Source organism: Physella acuta, unplaced genomic scaffold (genome assembly GCF_028476545.2).
Source record: "Physella acuta isolate Inbredline_101_S28 unplaced genomic scaffold, ASM2847654v3 ptg000544l, whole genome shotgun sequence".
Lineage (NCBI taxonomy): Eukaryota > Metazoa > Mollusca > Gastropoda > Physidae > Physella > Physella acuta.
The window spans coordinates 56411-78101 of record NW_026732063.1 but is presented as its reverse complement, the minus strand read 5'-3'; the positions used below and the strand labels follow the sequence as shown (position 1 = coordinate 78101).

At 42.5% G+C, this 21691-nt stretch overlaps 2 protein-coding genes across 3 annotated transcripts; one reads left to right on the top strand and one right to left on the bottom strand.

Moving 5' to 3' along the window:
* The first annotated feature begins 221 nt into the window (after nt 1-221).
* On the top strand, nt 222-18609 carry LOC131946067 (sulfide:quinone oxidoreductase, mitochondrial-like). Of its 2 annotated transcripts, none has more exons than XM_059306706.1 (12): nt 222-389; nt 2642-2919; nt 9332-9502; nt 10268-10321; nt 10449-10646; nt 10819-10922; nt 11320-11425; nt 12642-12825; nt 13042-13109; nt 14499-14677; nt 16034-16106; nt 18481-18609. In XM_059306706.1, the coding sequence occupies exons 2-12, from the start codon at nt 2659-2661 to the stop codon at nt 18502-18504; spliced, it is 1422 nt and encodes a 473-aa protein (XP_059162689.1). In that variant the 5' UTR covers nt 222-389; nt 2642-2658; the 3' UTR covers nt 18505-18609. The 2 variants fall into 2 exon arrangements, with proteins under 2 accessions (XP_059162689.1, XP_059162691.1); XM_059306708.1 differs by lacking the exon at nt 222-389 and adding an exon at nt 545-651.
* Nucleotides 18610-18776: 167 nt separating this feature from the next.
* LOC131946068 (mucin-2-like) lies at nt 18777-21686 on the bottom strand (the record flags this gene model as incomplete). Its single annotated transcript, XM_059306709.1, has 1 exon — nt 18777-21686. A coding segment is annotated over one exon (2499 nt), but the record flags the coding sequence as incomplete, so codon positions are not given.
* Nucleotides 21687-21691: the final 5 nt, after the last annotated feature.

Sequence of the window (21691 nt, the reverse complement as noted above, 5' to 3'; positions counted from 1 at the left end):
TGGACAAGGAAAGTTAACACCTAGACTTCCGAGACCGATGTCCTAGGCCTAGTTAGATCTATATAACTCAGTAGTTACTTTCATTTTTTTTAGTCCAGCAAGACGTGACGAACGCATCGAACTACGTCTGCGCAGATCTTTACTCAAACGAAATAGGAAATCATTGGCTGTGTGTTTAGGACCTCCACCAATGAACGAACGGGTAACAAATGAGTTTCGACGCACACAGTGACATGACCTCCTTTCTGTTCCGGTTATTTCAGCACTGTTATGGATTAACTGTGTCACAGAAGTCATTTGCGACAGAAAGCGTGTTGCCGGTTTGCATTTAAACATCTATCTACGTCGTTTTAGTAAGGCGATATTTCACATCTAAGAAGTGTTCTGAGGTATTTAGATCTATTTCCACGTTGAACTGATATGATTTGTGTTGTGTTTATTTTAAATATATTTCGACCGAGGTCACGAAAGAGGTTGTTTACGTGCGTTCAAACAGAACAGCTGATCAATGAATTTTTTATTACACACCTACGTAACCTGTCAACGCAGATCTAGATCTAGTAATCTAGTCTAGATCTAGATCTATATTGACGCATTTTATATTGTATGATTTATTGCTAGCTGTTTGTGATTGTACTTTAGCATTATTACGTAAGTTATAGATTTAATTCATTTTAATATGAATACGCTACACTACTACAGTTTTAGCCTTTAGCTTTAGGCTTATTTCTATTTACTAATATTTACTATTATTTATACCTATTTATTTACTAATGTTTATTTTAGATCTAATCTTCACATCTGTCAATTATTTGGAATGCACTAGTTGACTAGTGACTAGATCTAGTCTAGATCTAGATCGATTCTAGTCTGATGTAGATTACATTAGGCCTATTGTTAATTTAGTTATATTCATCAATTATTGATTAGGGCATCATTAGGGCATATCTCCTAAAAATAAGATCCGCTCGTCTATTGATCAACATGTAATAACCTTAACTTAAAAACAAAGTAAGCCTATCAACTTTATTTTATCAATTTAATATTATTAAAATTAAATGATAATGTGTTCATACGAGCAAAAAAAAATACGATCAATGTGTAACAATTTAAATATTTTTAAAAATATCCGACTTAAGCTTGGTCTCCAGCTATTTTTAATCACTGCAACAATAAAATCGAATGGAGGCTGCTGTGACCTGGTCACGTGATATCTATTTATGGTCTATTTTTCTCTGTGCCCAATCGATCGTCTTCTACGCACTGGCGTTGTCTAACCGGTAAACGGAAAAAAAGTCACAGGAAAAAAAAACACAGAAAAAAAGTCACAGTTTTTGCTAGGAAAAAAAGTCACGGAAAAAAAGTCACAGTGGAAAAATTTTATCGGAAAAAAAGTCACAGAAATAAAGTCACAGAAAAAAAGTCACAAAAATCTTTTTAGAAATATTTTTATTAATTTGATAAAAATTGTAAAATTTTGTATGTTTATTGTTGTGTGTTGTATTTTTTGATAGCATAAATTATTTATAGACGTTAAAAGCATTATGATTTATAACAATTGTAAGTAAAAAAATACTCTAAGATAATTAACACAGCAATGTAAACATTTGTTACGTATTTAGTTAAATACGCGGTAGAAAAGTTAATTATAAAAGAAATTTAGGCACATTTTGCCGTAGGCTATTCTCTGGTCGGCCTCTCCTCAGTAGGCATTGTCCGAACATATTGTGTGTTGTTGACGTTATGCGTCATCGACAGCCTTTGAACCTTGTCGGCTTTCTGTTTTGAACCTAAGTTTTGTTATGTAATGAGCGTGATAAATGTGGGAAGTAAAGGTGGTTGAACTAAACATAACTATTGTTGCCATGAGTTGAGGACAGCAAGTCAGATGAACTTACCATTTCACGGTAATTTAATATTGGTATTTAAAAAAAACACGATGAAAAACGTGGACTTTGGAGCAATCTATTAAATGCTACTAATCTTAAGTTTAAAATAATTACAATCAACATACTTCAAAATAAATATTTCTAGATGAATTATAAAAATTCCTATGCGTATACAGCCTACACACATTGCATTACATTTAATTAATCCTCAGTTAATTTGCACTCTCTAAATATTAAATACATACAAGTATTAACAAATATCATGCAAATATATATTTGTGACTTTTTTTCCTGTGACTTTTTTTCCTGTGACTTTTTTTCCTGTGACTTTTTTTCTGTGTTTTTTTTTCCTGTGTTTTTTTTTCCTGTGACTTTTTTTCCTACAATCGTCTAACCTGAGCATTCTAATTTGAACTTGATGAAACTAACACCTGGGTGTTTAGCGTGTTGAACTTGTGTCGTTTATTATCAATGGCTTGGTGTGGTTACTGGCGAAATTAAATATATTGACAATTGTCTGATGATCAATACATTAAAGTGACTGCCTTCTCCGGGCATCCCGTTCGTCAGTCATTTTTTTTTTAAATAAAGCGTTTGTGAATCATTGAAGTTGTTATATTTCGCATGTTAAATTATATGTATTTGTGTGTATGTATGTGTGTGTTGTGCTAATCACGTCAAAGTTTAGCCAAGTATCAGATGGTTGTACTGTCGTCTGCTCCCGTCACCAGTGCCATTTACTTTTTTACCAGTTGTACACAGTTGAACCATGGCGTGCCGGCACAGTATCCTAGCAACAGCCTCGTGCCTGAGTAAACCAAAGATGGCCGTCCACTTGCTGCGGTCCGTCCAGGGTGACGTCACCCGCGCCCTCGTCTGTCACTACAGCACAGAGGGGCTACAGCCCAGGGAGCGGGCGGCGGCCAAGAAGTACAAGCTGGTCGTGGTGGGCGGCGGGAGTGGAGGGTGCGCCGTGGCCGCCAAGTTTTCCTCGCTGGGGAAGGAGTGTGCGGTCATTGAACCCAACAATGTAAGTCTTCATCTAGGATTTTCGCCCTTTAAAGTAGTATTTTCCTTTTAAATGTTATGATTGTTTCCCTTTGTTGAAAAAATGATTATAATGATGTTAGCTTCTCATTAACCTGTTTAACTTCAGTGGAACTTAGTGGACTAATCCTTGTAAGACTCATGCAGTAGTATCGTGCTGTATCCATACCCCTCCCCCCCCCCCCCCACTCCCTTCAGTAAGAAATGGTTAGGGTGAGAGTTCAGTCTCACACACAAGCTATACAGTGGTGATGGGTGGTTCACATGTCGGGTTCTAGAACTGTATCAACAGTTGAATGTGTTATCCCCCCCCCCCTCTTCACCCCACCCTACCTTAACATCTTACCATATACATGATATACTCACCGACCCGTACATATCCCATATGCCAGTGAGCCCAAATATTCATATGCTCTTATTTCTGTGCAATGTGAACCAATACATTCATTAAATTATAATCCTCTGCACTCATAAGCTGATTTACACATGCACTCAAAAGCCCATGCACCCAAAGCCCATGTACCCAAAAGCCCATGTACACAAAAGCCCATGTACACAAAAGCCCATGTACCCAAAAACCCATGTACCCAAAAGCCCATGTACCCAAAAGCCCATGTACCCAAAAGCCCTTGTACACAAAAGCCCTTGTACACAAAAGCCCATGTACCCAAAAGCCCTTGTACACAAAAGCCCATGTACAAAAAAGCCCATACACCCTGAATCATATAGACCAACTACAGTAGGTGCCACGTATGCACAATAAATAATCCAGAACGTGTCAAAAGTTGTTGGGACAAATCCGGTGTGTTGATTGGTTGAAGTTTTTAGTTGCAAGTGTTAGCTGTCACATGTAGGCAAGATGTGTCATTTGTCAACAGAGGGTAGACAGTACACAGGTATACAGTGTGGTGTATACAGTGAGGTATGTACACTGTCACCTGCAGGTAGGAAGTGTACACTGTCACCTGCAGGCAGGATGTGTACACTGTCACCTGCAGACAGAATGTGTACACTGTCACCTGCAGACAGGATGTGTACACTGTCACCTGCAGACAGAATGTGTACACTGTCACCTGCAGACAGAATGTGTACACTATCACCTGCAGACAGGATGTGTACACTGTTGCCTGCAGACAGGGTGGGATAAGTTTTGACTGTGGCAGGGTGGGATAAATTTTTTTTATACCATTGTTTGCACTCTTAAGTTTTCTTCATCAAGGACAGGTTGTATGTGGGGGGGGGGGGGGGGGGGGGGCGGTGCAGGACCATTACAAACGTTGGGAAACTTGTGACATTTAGGATCTGTCGTGTGTGTGTGTGCGCGGTGTGAGGGTGTGTGTGTGTGTGTAGACCCAGCTAGGCTTCCTTACACACCTGATTCTGCCACAAGACGGCGTGTCATACCGTAAAGCCTCACCAAAGCCTGAGCCTGAATTGATCACAAGTTTGATGCGGTGTTGGCGTGTCGGGTCGTGTTATGTCAGAACTTGTCAAGGTTGTATGTAGGATCTCAGCCCGTGACCCCTGGGGTTAAAGGCTGGGGTCAATACGTGACCCTCGTGATTGTATTAGGTGAACCTTATCGTGTATTTCATTCAACCTTGGGTACTGTCGCTGACTGAAATCTTCTCTTCTCAATCGCTAACTTTTCATTGCGACATGGATGTGACCTTGACATTGGAAACTTCATCCGGGAATCACGTTAAACTTTTTCCCAACCTAGACCTGCTCAGGTGTCAGATGAGGAATGTGTTTACAGCCTGCCCACCCCCCCCCCTCCTGTTACAGAGAGGGAGAGGTCCAGTAATTAGGCCCGGGCTCTAATTAAACCCATGCCACACCCACCTACTTCAAATCACCAACCCCACACACTGAACCCACACACATACACTGAACCCCCCACATATACACTGACCCCCACACACACACTGAACCTCCACACACACTGAACCCCCACACGCACTCACTGAACCCATACGCACACACTGAACCCATGCGCACACACTGAACCCACACCCACTGAACCCACACACACACTGAACCCACACACACACACTGAATCCACACACACACACACACACTGAACCGACACGCACACACTGAACTCACACTGTAACTACTCACTCACGGTTCATTAGTTATAAAACTGACACGGCAACGACACCTCAACTTTTCAAAATCCCCCCCCCCCCACCCCCGGTGTAAAAAAAACAGATATCCCAGCAGCATTAGATGACCAAAGCCTATCTTGTCCGCTCCACCTAAAACTGTAACAGTCACACAACCTATCCCAGCAGTATTAGATGACCAAAGCCTCTCTTGTCCGCTCCACCTAAAACTGTAACAGTCACACAACGCCAAGGTACGTTATGCTAACTTGATCGGCCTCCACCTCAATCTAGTCCAAAGTTCGAGTTTTAAAATAACCTATCCCGCAATTAGTTGTGTGGTTAATTAACACGACACATTAATTTAGAGCGGTACCTGAAGTTCTCGTTTAGCGAATGTAAATGTAAGCCCTATAAATAACTTTTTGATTGGCTCATCACTTTGTGGTTTAGATTTCAAAATTTTCTTTAATTGAAATTTATTTTTAGAAAGATAAAAGAAAACGGAAATTCCCATAAGCTGCCCTGATTTTTATGAACTTGTGGATCTCTGCGTTTTTTTTTCTCCATCTAGATCTAGGCGAAATAAGTCGATGAAATTATTAATAATAAATTTATATTTTATTTTTGTGATGCACGTTACTGAGATGTGATAGAAAGATTAAATGAGAGATTTGAATGGAGTGTAGATCTAGATGATTTGTCTCAAGGACTAGGCTGGTAGCGAGGTCACAAGTTTAACCAAGGTCAGCAGGAAGGGTCTGTCCCGCGTGACCTCTTGGGTCAGGGAAGTCTCTCAGCTAGCGAGTACAAATGTTTACGTCTGTGGTGAGAGGGCTAACACGACAACCAGCTGCGCGCGCACCTCACGATTAGACACTGCTGGTAGTTCAGGGGCGGCCTTCACCTTGCTGGGGGTCTTTCCTCACGTATTTTCCGACACCCGGACGGCGCTATAAATAGATTGTGGTTTCGTAACAGCCGAAGTTGTTGGTGTGTAGAATGTAACGTGTGAGATTGGCGTCGCTGACGAGTGATTCGCTGGTTTGATGGGGTAGATGATGGACATGTCACGTCTAGCAGTTGATGTGTCACGTCTGTCAGGTGATCTGTCACGTGATCTGTCACGTCTGTCAGGTGATCTGTCACGTCTAGCAGGTGATATGTCACGTCTATCAGACGATCCCTCACCACCAGCAGACGATATCTGAAGTTATCTCCCGAGTATCACCTGCAGCCGTCAGGATGGTCACGTGTGTTGGGTGAACGTCTGATAAGGCCCGCTACTCCGTGGTCTGCTTCACGTCTGCTGGTCTTACAACTGTCGGTTGGTCTAACTACCGCCTGTCGGGTTGGTCTAACTACCGCCTGTCTGGTTGGTCTAACTCCCGCCTGTCGGGGTGGTCTAACTACCGCCTGTCGGGTTGGTCTAACTACCGCCTGTCGGATTGGTCTAACTACCGCCTGTCTGGTTGGTCCAACTACCGCCTGTCTGGTTGGTCCAACTACCGCCTGTCGGGTTGGTCTAACTACCGGCTGTCGGGTTGGTCTAACTACCGGCTGTCGGGTTGGTCTAACTACCGCCTGTCGGGTTGGTCTAACTACCGCCTGTTGGGTTGGTCTAACGAGATTGTGAGCGAACGTACGGGAGGTCCACGCTAGCTCAATGCTTGACCTTACCTCAGTAGTAGAAATACTGGCAGCATATTTAAGTACTCATCCTGTCTATGTATGGCGCAGTGTGTAAGGGTGGGCTCCAGTAGACAAATACTTGTGAAGATGGGGGTAGGGGGTGGGAATGATTTGACTGTTCGCCCTTGAAGAGATAACATCTTCAATTTTATTATTCGCCTAATTAACTTTTTTTTTGAGGGAGGGTGGGATGACTATTTTCGTCAAAGCACTGATGTGATCTCGCCCAACTCACGTTTGTTTTGTTTTTTTGTATTTGATATCACATTATTCACACTGATGTGATCTCACCTAACTCACATGTTTTGTAGTCAGACACCCGCCCCGCCGCACGGTGCACTTAACCCTAGACACACCCACCACCAAATGTCGGTAAATCGCCCCAAGGTCACGCGTCTACTCACGTATTTCACCCTGCGGGTAAAAACGAGGTCAGCCTCGTTCTGACCCAAGGTTCGCTCGCACTTTACCGCGGGGTTGTGTTCGCTGTACCGTGACATCTGGGTCAGCTGTGGAGAATAGGGTAGAGACTGCAGGCTCAGGGATTTTATGGCTGTGTGATGGCGTGCTGACAGACACGGCTGACGTGCTGTCCGACACGGCTGACGTGCTGTCCGACACGGCTGACGTGCTGTCCGACACGGCTGACGTGCTGTCCGACACGGCTGACGTGTTGTCCGACACGGCTGACGTGATGGTGTGCTGTCCGACACGGCTGTATGATGACGTGCTGTCCGATAACCGCAAGCAGTTGAATCAAAGACCAAACTGTTCCAATTTTTTGTTATCGCTCCAGTTCACCGGGTTTTTAACTGGCATAACACACCAGAGTAAACACATGAATCTTTGACTCATCTGGTTTGACTGTAAACTTTCTTTTGATGTCTTCTCCACTTCTCAAGCCTGAGTATCAAAATGTAAAAACTTCACACATGAAAGTACAGGAAACACGCGCACAATATCAACAAGTTGGGCTAGTGTAGGCCTCTACCAACCCTGACGAATTAGATCTTGATCAGAACATTTCCTCTCTCCTACTTTCTCCCTCCCTCACCCCACATATTTTCAGCACTCCTCTGAATGGGTTAAGATTCACTGACATACGGAGGTTGAAGTCCTGGCATAGCGTGGATTAGAATATGACGTTCTGTCATGACAGTAGCATCAGCAATCTGACATGACAGTAGCATCAGCAATCTGACATGACAGTAGCATCAGCAATCTGACATGACAGTAGCATCAGCAATCTGACATGACAGTAGCATCAGCAATCTGTCATGACAGTAGCATCAGCAATCTGACATGACCACGTAAACCCACTGTGAGACCCCCTGAATGACAAGTGGACACTAACCAAATAAACATTGAGTGTCAAGTACACATTCCTCTGGTAGACAGGCGCGTGGCTATTAACACTTGTAATCAAGCCCAGATTAATTAGCGGGAGTGGTTTGTCAACTTAATGTTAACTTTTATCTGGCTGCCCCCCCCCCCCCCCGCTACTACTTCTCCCCCCCCCCCCCTTACCTCCCATCTTCTATCCTGTAGCTGATACTTACCACCATCCGCTTTGTGTGAACGTGATCCATACAAGCCATCTCTAGTCACATAACTCTTCTAGTTGACCAACGTCCTAGTTGACCAACGTCCTAGAGGCCAACAACTCTTGCTCTAGTCATGACACATCAGTTAGTTCCCCTTGTTGTCCACCGTCCTAGAGGCCAACAACTCTTGCTCTAGTCCTGACACGTCAGTTAGTTCCCTTTGTTGCCCACACCCAATTAACCCTAGTTTATCTTGTTAATGTAATCAAGTGAATGTGGTATTCCATTAACTCTAATGTGTGTGTTGGGGGGGGGGGGGTGTATTGACGAAAATAGACATCCCACCCTCCCTCAAAGCTTCAGATACCACACACACAGCTAAGTCAATCAAGTATTTACCTTGTCCGCCCCCCCCCCCACACAGATAAGTCTGTCCAACTAATTGACCAACTAACTGACCAACCAACTGACCAAACAACTGACCAACCAACTGATCAAACAACTGACCAACCAACTGACAAACCAACTGACCAACCAACTGACCAACCAACTGACCAACCAACCAAACAACTGACCAACCAACTGACAAAGCAACTGACCAACCAACTGACCAACCAACTGACCAACCAACTGATCAAACAACTGACCAATCAACTGACAAACCAACTGACCAACCAACTGACCAACCAACCAAACAACTGACCAACCAACTGACAAACCAACTGACCAAACCAACTGACCCACCAACTGACAAACCAACTGACCAACCAACTGACCAACCAACTGACCAAACCAACTGACCCACCAACTGACAAACCAACTGACCAACCAACTGACCAACCAACTGACCAACCAACCAACCGACCAACCAACTGACCAACCAACTGACCAACCAACTGACCAACCAACCAACTGACCAACCAACTGACCAACCAACTGACCAACCAACTGACCAACCAACCAACTGACCAACCAACCAACCGACCAACCAACCGACCAACCAACTGACCAACCAACTGACCAACCAATTGAGCAGCTCTTGTGTTGACAGATGCACTACTACCAGCCCATCTGGACACTGGTCGGTGCCGGACTGAAGGGGTTCCAGTCCTCTGTCCAGCCCATGAGCCAGGTCCTGCCACAGAGCTGCGAGTGGATCCAGGAGAGGGCCGTCAAGTTTGACCCTCAGAACAACACGGTGGAGCTGGCGTCTGGGGATAAGGTGGGTCATGGGTCAGGTGGGTCATGGCACAGGTGGGGTGGGTCATGGGTCATGGCACAGGTAGGGTGGGTCATGGGTCATGGCACAGGTAGGGTGGGACATAACACAGATCAGGAAGGTCATGGGTCATGGCACAGGTAGGGTGGGTCAGGCGGGTCATGGCACAGGTAGGGTGGGTCATGGGTCATGGCACAGGTAGGGTGGGTCAGGTGGGTCATGGCACAGGTAGGGTGGGACATAACACAGATCAGGAAGGTCATGGGTCATGGCACAGGTAGGGTGGGTCAGGCGGGTCATGGCACAGGTAGGGTGGGTCATGGGTCATGGCACAGGTAGGGTGGGTCAGGTGGGTCATGGCACAGGTAAGGTGGGTCATTGCTCAGGGAGGGTGGGTCATGGCACAGGTAGGATGGGTCATGGCACAGGTAGGGTGGGTCATGGCACAGGTAAGGTGGGTCATTGCTCAGGGAGGGTGGGTCATGGCACAGGTAAATGACCTGTATAAACTGACCCTTTAAAAAATAAACCTGTATAAAATGACCGTTATAAAAATGACCTTTAAAATGACCTGTATTAAGTGAGTACTTCTAACATGACCTATTTAAAATGACCTGTATTAAGTGGGTACTTCGAAAATGACCAGTTTTAAAAATGACCTTTAAAATGACCTGTTTTAAGTGAGTACTTCTAAAATGACCTTTTTAAAACTACCTGTATTAAGTGAGTACTTCTAACATGACCTATTTAAAATGTCTCTCCTGCCAGGTCCAGTACGACTACCTGGTTGTGGCTATGGGGATCCAGCTGGACTACGGCAAGGTCAGTGACCTGGTCACTTATATCACTGTAACTTTAGTTACTGCAACTTATTTTAAAATGTAAGCTGTTGTCACTGAAGCTGTTGTCACTGTACGCTGTTGTAAACTGTACAGCTGTTGTCGTGCAGGTGAAAGGCTTGCTGGATGCGCTAGAGCACGACACCACCGTGGCGTCCAACTACCACCCCAGGTGGGTCAACAAAACCTTCCCAGCCTTGCAGCAGTTCCGTGGCGGCAACGCCATCTTCACCTTCCCCAACACCCCCATCAAATGTGCTGGCGCCCCACAGAAGATCATGTACCTGGCTGATGAGTTCTTTCGTAAGGTGAGCACATTGGCTTCTCATGGAGAATATTTTCTAATGTCTTCATTCATATCTGTGTGTACACGTCCACTGTGTGTACACGCCCACTGGTGTGTACACGTCCACAGTGTGTACCAGTATCAAACCCCTGTACTTGTACACCAGGTAATGAGATGACTGCGTACATCCACAGGCCTGCGTCAGGGATCAGACCAAAGTGCTCTTCAACACATCCCTGGGTGTTATATTTGGCGTCAAGAAGTACGCAGACGCTCTACAGAAAGTCATAGACAAAAAGTAAGTGTTTATGTCCCACTACAACATGGTTTTATTCATTTGTAGACAAAAATTAAGCTGGTTATCTCCCCTGGCAACATGGTTTTATTCAGCTGGTTATTTCCCCTTATTCTGCCCCACTAGATTGTGTCCCTTGAGTTAGAAAAATACCTTTTGATAAACAATTGTGAGGTTTGGGATAACCTTCCTCCCCCCCCCCCCCCCCACAGTCTGTAGCCTACATATAAACTCAAATATTTTTAATAAAAATTTAAAATTATTTTATATTTTTTATATTTTAAAACCACGATTAAAAAAAAATCAATGGATTATTTAGTAACTTAATTAATTTAATGAAATATTTTCAAAGAACCATTAAAGTATTGATTGTGTATCTCTCTCCCCCCCCCCCCCCCAGGGATATAACAGTGAACTACAAACACAACTTGGTGGAGGTGGACCACAAAACAAAGACAGCGCTCTTTGAGAAACTTGATGATAACAACAAAATTGTACCCTTCAAGGTACTCACTGCTGTCTTGGTGTCTGTCCTGTTGTCTCACTGCTGTCTTGGTGTCTGTCCTGTTGTCTCACTGCTTGTCACCCCCACCCCATATGTCTATGGTGTGATGACTGTGTTGTTGTTACATTATGACTTCCTCCACGTGACCCCGCCCATGTCACTCGCCCCCCCCCCATGTCACCCCCCATTTTACCCGCGCCCCATGTCACCCACACCTTATGTCAGTGGTATAATGATTGTGTCCCCTTCCTACCCACCATGTGACCCCGCCCCCTTATGTCAGTGGTGTGATGACTGTTGTTGTTGTTACAGTGCGATGTCCCCCCACCCACCATGTGACCCCGCCCCCTTATGTCAGTTATGTGATGATTGTGTTGTTGCAGTACGACTTCCTCCACGTGACCCCGCCCATGTCCCTCCACCCACCACGTGACCCCGTCCATGTCCCGCCCCTTATGTCAGTCATGTGATGACTGTTTTTGTTGTTGCAGTATGACTTCCTCCACGTGACCCCGCCCATGTCCCCCCACCCACCACGTGACCCCGCCCATGTCCCCGCCCCTTATGTTAGTCATGTGATGACTGTTGTTGTTGTTGCAGTACGACTTCCTCCATGTGACCCCGCCCATGTCCCCGCCCCTTATGTCAGTCATGTGATGACTGTTGTTGTTGTTGCAGTATGACTTCCTCCACGTGACCCCGCCCATGTCCCCCCCACCCACCACGTGACCCCGCCCCTTATGTCAGTCATGTGATGACTGTTGTTGTTGTTGCAGTATGACTTCCTCCACGTGACCCCGCCCATGTCCCCGCCCCTTATGTCAGTCATGTGATGACTGTTGTTGTTGCAGTATGACTTCCTCCATGTGACCCCGCCCATGTCTCCGCCCCTTATGTCAGTCATGTGATGACTGTTGTTGTTACAGTATGACTTCCTCCACGTGACCCCGCCCATGTCCCCGCCCCTTATGTCAGTCATGTGACGACTGTTGTTGTTGTTACAGTATGACTTCCTCCATGTGACCCCGCCCATGTCTCCGCCCCTTATGTCAGTCATGTGATGACTGTTGTTGTTGCAGTATGACTTCCTCCATGTGACCCCGCCCATGTCTCCGCCCCTTATGTCAGTCATGTGATGACTGTTGTTGTTACAGTATGACTTCCTCCACGTGACCCCGCCCCTTATGTCAGTCATGTGATGACTGTTGTTGTTGCAGTATGACTTCCTCCACGTGACCCCGCCCATGTCAAGCCCTGACGTCCTGAAGGCCAGCCCCCTGGTCAATGAAGCGGGCTGGGTGGACGTCCACAAACACACACTCCAACACAACAAGTTCCCCAACATCTTTGGTCTCGGGGACTGCACCAGTCTACCCACCTCTAAGACAGGCGCTGCTGTGGGTAAGTAAACTTTAGCTGCAAGGGTGGGGGAGGGGTCTGATTTTAAGGGATTTTAACTGCAGGTATGGTAGCATATATATGTGTCATACATTGATCAATGTCATGTTTGTCATTCTCTGATGTCTTGTCTCTCATCCACTGACTGATGTCATGTCTCTCATCCACTTACTGACACATGTCTGTCATCCACTGACATATGTCCTGTCTGTCCACCAGCTGCCCAGTGTGGGATCCTACACAAGAACCTGACAGCCCTGGTCAAGGGAAACAGCCTGGAGCCTCTGGTCAGTAGCTTCAGCCATTGTCTTTTCTGGCAACAGCTCATGTTCTTATTAGAAAATCTGTTGACCTTGACCTACATGGTTAGCTTCAACTCCTATCTCTGATTTTTTTCCATTAGTAGGATGGATGCATGTTTGGTACCTCCCACCCCACCCCCCCCCCATATAATTGTTTGCCCTTGACCCCCGACCCCAAATGCTGGCTACATATATGTGTGAACTCTGACCCCCAGTATAACGGCTACACCTCCTGTCCCCTGATCTAATTGTGTGACCTCTGACCCCCAGTCTAATTGTGTGACCTCTGACCCCCCATCTAATTGTGTGACCTCTGACCCCCCCATCTAATTGTGTGACCTCTGACCCCCCCCCCCCCTCTAATTGTGTGACCTCTGACCCCCCATCTAATTGTGTGACCTCTGACCCCCCTCTAATTGTGTGACCTCTGACCCCCCATCTAATTGTGTGACCTCTGACCCCCAGTATGATGGCTACACATCCTGACCCCCAGTCTAATTGTGTGACCTCTGACCCCCATCTAATTGTGTGACCTCTGACCCCCTCTAATTGTGTGACCTCTGACCCCGGTCTAATTGTGTGACCTCTGACCCCCATCTAATTGTGTGACCTCTGACCCCCCCCTCTAATTGTGTGACCTCTGACCCCGGTCTAATTGTGTGACCTCTGACCCCCATCTAATTGTGTGACCTCTGACCCCCATCTAATTGTGTGACCTCTGACCCCCCCCCTCTAATTGTGTGACCTCTGACCCCCATCTAATTGTGTGACCTCTGACCCCCCCATCTAATTGTGTGACCTCTGACCCCGGTCTAATTGTGTGACCTCTGACCCCCCATCTAATTGTGTGACCTCTGACCCCCCATCTAATTGTGTGACCTCTGACCCCGGTCTAATTGTGTGACCTCTGACCCCGGTCTAATTGTGTGACCTCTGACCCCGGTCTAATTGTGTGACCTCTGACCCCCAGTATGATGGCTACACATCCTGACCCCCAGTCTAATCGTGTGACCTCTGACCCCCCAATCTAATTGTGTGACCTCTGACCCCCCAATCTAATTGTGTGACCTCTGACCCCCAGTATGACGGCTACACCTCCTGTCCCCTGATCTAATTGTGTGACCTCTGATCTAATTGTGTGACCTCTGACCCCCGGTATGACGGCTACACCTCCTGTCCCCTGATCTAATTGTGTGACCTCTGATCTAATTGTGTGACCTCTGACCCCCGGTATGACGGCTACACCTCCTGTCCCCTGATCTAATTGTGTGACCTCTGACCCCCCCCGATCTAATTGTGTGACCTCTGACCCCCCTGATCTAAGTGTGTGACCTCTGACCCCCCTGATCTAATTGTGTGACCTCTGACCCCCAGTATGACGGCTACACCTCCTGTCCCCTGATCACAAGCAGCAGGACGTGTATCCTGGCAGAGTTTGACTACGAGGGCAAACCCCTGGAGACCCTGCCTATCAACCAGGCCAAGGAGCTGAACCTGTCCTACAACATGAAGGCCTACGTCATGCCAGAGATCTACTGGAAGGTCATGATGAAGTAAGTACAACATGAAGGTCATGATGAAGTAAGTACAACATGAAGGTCATGATGAAGTAAGTACAACATGAAGGTCATGATGAAGTAAGTACAACATGAAGGTCAGGATGAAGTCAGTACAACATGAAGGTCATGATGAAGTAAGTACAACATGAAGGTCATGATGAAGTAAGTACAACATGAAGGTCAGGATGAAGTCAGTACAACATGAAGGTCATGATGAAGTAAGTACAACATGAAGGTCATGATGAAGTAAGTACAACATGAAGGTCATGATGAAGTAAGTACAACATGAAGGTCATGATGAAGTAAGTACAACATGAAGGTCAGGATGAAGTCAGTACAACATGAAGGTCATGATGAAGTAAGTACAACATGAAGGTCATGATGAAGTAAGTACAACATGAAGGTCAGGATGAAGTCAGTACAACATGAAGGTCATGATGAAGTAAGTACAACATGAAAGTCATGATGAAGTAAGTACAACATGAAGGTCATGATGAAGTAAGTACAACATGAAGGTCAGGATGAAGTAAGTACAACATGAAGGTCATGATAAAGTAAGTACAACATGAAGGTCATGATGAAGTCAGTACAACATGACGGTCATGATGAAGTAAGTACAACATGAAGGTCATGATGAAGTAAGTACAACATGAAGGTCATGATGAAGTAAGTACAACATGAAGGTCATGATGAAGTACAACATGAAGGTCATGATGAAGTACAACATGAAGGTCATGATAAAGTAAGAACAACATGAAGGTCATGATGACGTAAGTACAACATGAAGGTCAGGATGAAGTCAGTACAACATGAAGGTCATGATGAAGTACAACATGAAGGTCAGGATGAAGTCAGTACAACATGAAGGTCATGATGAAGTAAGTACAACATGAAGGTCATGATAAAGTAAGTACAACATGAAGGTCATGATGAAGTCAGTACAACATGAAGGTCATGATGACGTATACAGGTCTGACATCGTATGTGATGTAGGGCCAGTTAGCTCTATTGTCATCCATTAACCCTATTTGCTTTAGGAAACCCCTTGCCAATATCAAGGGAAACCACTAGCCAATATCAAGGGAAACCACTTGCCAATATTAAAGCTTGTTAAAATAAAACAAGTGTCAACTTATTAAGTTGTTGTATGTCTAATATACCCGACTGAACTTAATACATATGCAAAAATATGTTCCGCATTAATACAGGAAAATTCATAGAAGTTTTAAAAAAGTAAGATTTGTATACTTTTACAAGAGTTACTAGGCTGGCTCAGTCAACTTAGGGTTGTCAGTTTGGTATCTTTTCTTAAGGCAAAAGTCTGATGAAATAATTTATCTTTTCTTTCAGGGGCAGGTGGAATGGACCAAAAACTTTTCGCAGAATTCTTCACTGTGGATTTGACAGAAGGCCTAATCTGAAAGTATAACGTCAAGTTTTAGTAGACATGTTTGTTTGATTCCTTCATGCCAGATTTTACTGCTAGAGACAAGACTTAACTCTGTTACCCTGTAAACCAGTCTGACAGGAAATGACCTTTGTTTACCAAATTTTCATTTTAACCCACGAACTGTGGTCAGCTGAAAACTATCAGCCAATGAAAAACTTTGTATAAAATTGACTTCCAATCAAATATTTTCCAGAAAATAACTCATATATTTAAAATAATTAAATCTACTGTTTTGTGCCATATATTGATAATTTTTTGCATAGAAAATCTGCCCTTTTAAAATCTATTATTAAAAAACTATCAGTTTTGCTTGACATGATAAGGGAGTTAAATCCTACTGTATAAAATTGTTTCCCTTTAAACAGGGTATGTATATTTTGTTGTCACACTGGTGCTGTTTAGGAGAGAATTTTTTTTTTCAAAGTAGTGGCCCTTGTTATGAGATTCTATAAATAGCTGTATGTATTTCCCCAAATATTCCATTGATGAAATGTTCCACTACTCTCTGCTCCACTAACAATCTGATACAAGTCCCTGGCCAATTGCTTCATAGAGCACCCACAACACTTTAAACACTAGTAGTTTAAATCTTAAGGTTAAAATTTAAATAGAAGGTGCTTGTATTTTTTAGCTTATTACATTTTTTATTTTGCTATTTGTTGACTTGACTGTACTAATCTGTTTCAGTCCTCAGAGTAAATTCTATTTTTTTAAATCATGTAAATAATGAGATTGTGATACCAATGAAAAAGTGTGTTGTGTATGAATGTTAGTGTGGGGTTGTGGTCTGTGATGAATGGTTGCTGGTATGTGTAAATAAGTTTTAATGGTGGGTCATTGGAATTTATTCATATGTATATGCTGTCTCTGCTACCTACGGTTAGCCACAGTGTATGCTACCTACGTAGGCTCTTACAATATTTCAATCATATGGTGAATGAAGTTTAAAAAATCTATTTTTGTACAGAGGATATTTCTCTTGTTTTGTTCATATTTACAATAAAGATTTAAATTTTTTTAAAACCTGCATGACACCTTGTTTCTGATCTAAATCTGATTTTTAAAAAAAATCTTAAATTTGTTTCATACCTTTGTAGATTGGTTCAGTGTTGAATGTCACTTGTTTATCATTTGAAACAGACACCCCACTTCAGATTAAACTAAACTATTCATGGAGTGACAGCATTGTATGTGAGGTGTAAGAAACCTTCACCATTGAAACCCAGTTAATGTTGAAACAACCGCATCTAAAAAAAACTAGAGTAGTTGGTCAGATCAAATTCTTCTTTCTGGCCAACATGGCAAATTTCCGGTGACGTTCTAGTAGAATGCTGTACATGGTATCATCTAATTATAAATATCGTAGATGTATTGGCATATGTAACATATCTCTTACACTTGGTTGTGCAAATTGTTTTTAGTTCTTTTTACATATGTGCATGGTTTATGATAATAAATGATTTTATCCCCAACTAATTTGAGTGTAAATTACTAAGTCAATTTTTGTTCTGTTTGAGGAAAACTGTATTGTATGTGTTCATGCACATTTCTCTATGACAATATGGTTTTAAACAAGATCAGCCCAAAAAACAAAGTTGTAATGTGCACACATTTAATCAACAAATCAAAAATGTATATAAATAGATTTCTGTAGGTCACCAGAGTAATACTTGATTTGGTGCTTTATATTTATTTTTTTGTATTTAACATTCAGTTCACTCATGGATTGTTAAAATCTACTACAGACAGCAAATAAACTTGCCTGCTTGAGATCTAACAGCTGATTGGCCAACATTTTAGTTTGAACTTGCTTGCTTGAGATCTAACAGCTGATTGGCCAACATTTTAGTTTGAACTTGCCTGCTTGAGAACTAACATTTCATTGGTTAATATTCAAACTAATAAAATTTGTTGGCTTTAGATGTAGCATTAAAATTAAGTTTTAATATTTTAGGTACTTGAGTATTATGGGATACTTTGTGACCATATGATCTAGAGCATTTACATTTAATAAAATTACTGGCCTAAACTAAACACTAACAAGAACAATTTTTTACAAATATTTTTTATGTGATCTATGGACTTCAAGCATGAAGTGATGAAAAGGGTTATAAGCAGGTTTTGTTTCTGAAATTGCAATAAAGACAAGGGTGCTATTCAACATGTCTTTTCTACAACTATATCCATGGTCTAACTCTTGGCATGGAAAAAACACTTAGTAAATATTGTTCTTCTAGACATACGCAATGACCCCATATTCCGTGATGTTGAGCACTCCTTTAGTAATGGCAACAAATAGTTGAATCAACAAAACACTATCATGTTTCTGATTTACATTCCATTTCAGAAATCTGGATCCGGTTTATGTTGAACTTTCTGCCATGCTGTTGGTTCTGGATTTTGCTTGAACGAATGATGCCAAAATATTGCTGATAAAATGGATGTTAATAATGTACATTTCAAACTCAATAAACTAGTGGACAAATATATTTTAAAAATGTGACATTCCCTTTTTTTTTGCTTGAAAACCACAGGTTACACACCAAAGTTAATCAAAATGTTAAAAGTTAAATTGTGTGACACTAAATGAATTTGTGAATTTAGGTGTTACAACGATAATTAGACAAATGGAGGTTTCACAGAAGGAAAAGGGAGGTAATGAACATGAAATAGATGAATTATTATCAAGGTTATGTCCCTTACTAACATTCTATAATACTAATCCTATGAGAAGTTTTCTGTTACATTTGTGATACAAACAGTAACAAGTTCCTGGTACAAGTGAACCAAGTTTTACTCATTCATTCTAAGAGCCACATCTGATTGCTAAACTCCTGCTAAATTTGGAAGGGGTATTCCAAATGTGGACACAATGTTATGATTAGTCAGTTGACAACCTGGTCAGGGTTGACTTGATGACAACCTGGGTGAGGGTTGACTTGATGGATATCTGGATGCTGTGTGTACTACTGTTAGTTGTATTAACCATCAAAATGTTACATTTTATATCACAAAGTCATGATTATATCACACACATTTTAAAATATATTAAAATTAATTAGAATCTAATGAAGAGATTTCTTCCTTTTCATAAGAAGTGTTATTATAATAAACATTTTCAACAGGACTGATATAAGCTTCATCTTCTTCATCAGAATTGCTTTCAGTAGCTACAAAAACAGGTCGATATGAGGTGGTGTTTGGTGTTGATGGTGCTAGTGCTGGTATGGTAGTCGTTGCACCACCAAACAAAGACGCTGTGGTGGTGGTTAGTGTTGATGTTGTTATGGTAGTAGTTGCACTACCAAAAAGTGATGATGTGGTGGTGTATAATGTTGATGGTGTTGGTATAGTTGTAGTTGCACTACCAAACAATGATGTGGTGCTGTATAATGTTGATGGTGTTGGTATAGTTGTAGTTACACTACCAAACAGTGATGATGTGGTGCTGTATAATGTTGATGGTGTTGGTATAGTTGTAGTTACACTACCAAACAGTGATGATGAGGTACTGTATAATGTTGATGGTGTTGGTATAGTTGTAGTTACACTACCAAACAGTGATGATGTGGTGGTGTATAATGTTGATGGTGTTGGTATAGTTGTAGTTGCACTACCAAAAAGTGATGATGTGGTGCTGTATAATGTTGATGGTGTTGGTGTAATTGTAGTTACACTACCAAACAATGGTGATGTGGTGCTGTATAATGTTGATGGTGTTGTAGTTGCACTACCAAACAGTGATGATTTGGTGCTGTATAATGTTGATGGTGTTGGTATAGTTGTAGTTGCACTACCAAACAATGGTGATGTGGTGGTGTATAATGTTGATGGTGTTGGTATAGTTGTAGTTGCACTACCAAACAATGGTGATGTGGTGCTGTATAATGTTGATGGTGTTGTAGTTGCACTACCAAACAGTGATGATTTGGTGCTGTATAATGTTGATGGTGTTGGTATAGTTGTAGTTGCACTACCAAACAATGGTGATGTGGTGGTGTATAATGTTGATGGTGTTGGTATAGTTGTAGTTGCACTACCAAACAATGGTGATGTGGTGCTGTATAATGTTGATGGTGTTGTAGTTGCACTACCAAACAGTGATGATTTGGTGCTGTATAATGTTGATGGTGTTGGTATAGTTGTAGTTGCACTACCAAACAATGGTGATGTGGTGGTGTATAATGTTGATGGTATTGGTATAGTTGTAGTTGCACTACCAAACAATGGTGATGTGGTGCTGTATAATGTTGATGGTGTTGGTGTAGTTGTAGTTACACTACCAAACAGTGATGATGTGGTGCTGTATAATGTTGATGGTGTTGTAGTTGCACTACCAAACAATGGTGATGTGGTGCTGTATAATGTTGATGGTGTTGGTGTAGTTACACTACCAAACAGTGATGATGTGGTGGTGTATAATGTTGATGGTGTAGTTGTAGTTACACTACCAAACAGTGATGATGTGGTTGTGTATAATGTTGATGGTGTTGGTGTAGTTGTAGTTACACTACCAAACAGTGATGATGTTGTACTGTATAATGTTGATGGTGTTGGTGTAGTTGTAGTTACACTACCAAACAATGATGATGTGGTGGTGTATAATGTTGATAATGATGATGTGTTGAATTTTGATGGTGTTGTTATGGTAGTAGTTGTACTGCCAAATGCTGCTGATGTGTTTAATGTTGGTGCTGGTATGTTAGTAGTTGCACTATTAAACAAAAATGATGGTGTTGTTTTGGTAGTAGTTGAAATACCAAAAAATGATGATGTTTTTAATGTTGATGGCACTGGTATGGTAGTTGTTGCACTATTAAATGAAAATGATGGTGTTGTTATGGTAGTAGTTGCACTATTAAATGAAAATGATGGTGTTGTTTTGGTAGTAGTTGCACTATTAAATGAAAATGATGGTGTTGTTTTGGTAGTAGTTGCACTATTAAATGAAAATGATGGTGTTGTTTTGGTAGTAGTTGCACTATTAAAAGAAAATGATGGTGTTGTTATGGTAGTAGTTGCACTATTAAATGAAAATGATGGTGTTGTTTTGGTAGTAGTTGCACTATTAAATGAAAATGATGGTGTTGTTTTGGTAGTAGTTGCACTATTAAATGAAAATGATGGTGTTGTTATGGTAGTAGTTGCACTATTAAATGAAAATGATGGTGTTGTTTTGGTAGTAGTTGCACTATTAAATGAAAATGATGGTGTTGTTTTGGTAGTAGTTGCACTATTAAATGAAAATGATGGTGTTGTTTTGGTAGTAGTTGCACTATTAAAAGAAAATGATGGTGTTGTTATGGTAGTAGTTGCACCACCAAACAATGTTGATGATGTGATGTTTTGTGATGCAAGCTTTACTACACTAAAAGCTGGAGCCTCTGTTGTTGTGTTTGTTAAAGGGCTTGACCATCTGGCTAGGGAGTGACCCGATGTGGCTTGGGTGTGACGACATGTCGCTGTAGAGAGGTGTGTTCCACGACGTACTGTGGAGAGTCCCCTTGTGGCTGGGGAGTGTCCACTTGACACAGAGCTGACCAGAAGAGGACTTGACC

Bases quoted from the DNA above. Each gene is read 5' to 3' on its own strand.
- LOC131946067 (XM_059306706.1), top strand. From the start codon at position 2,659: ATGGCGTGCCGGCACAGTATCCTAGCAACAGCCTCGTGCCTGAGTAAA. The intron at 2,920-9,331 runs GTAAGTCTTCAT...TTGTGTTGACAG, and splicing joins CGGTCATTGAACCCAACAAT to ATGCACTACTACCAGCCCAT. The intron at 13,110-14,498 runs GTCAGTAGCTTC...TCTGACCCCCAG, and splicing joins GAAACAGCCTGGAGCCTCTG to TATGACGGCTACACCTCCTG.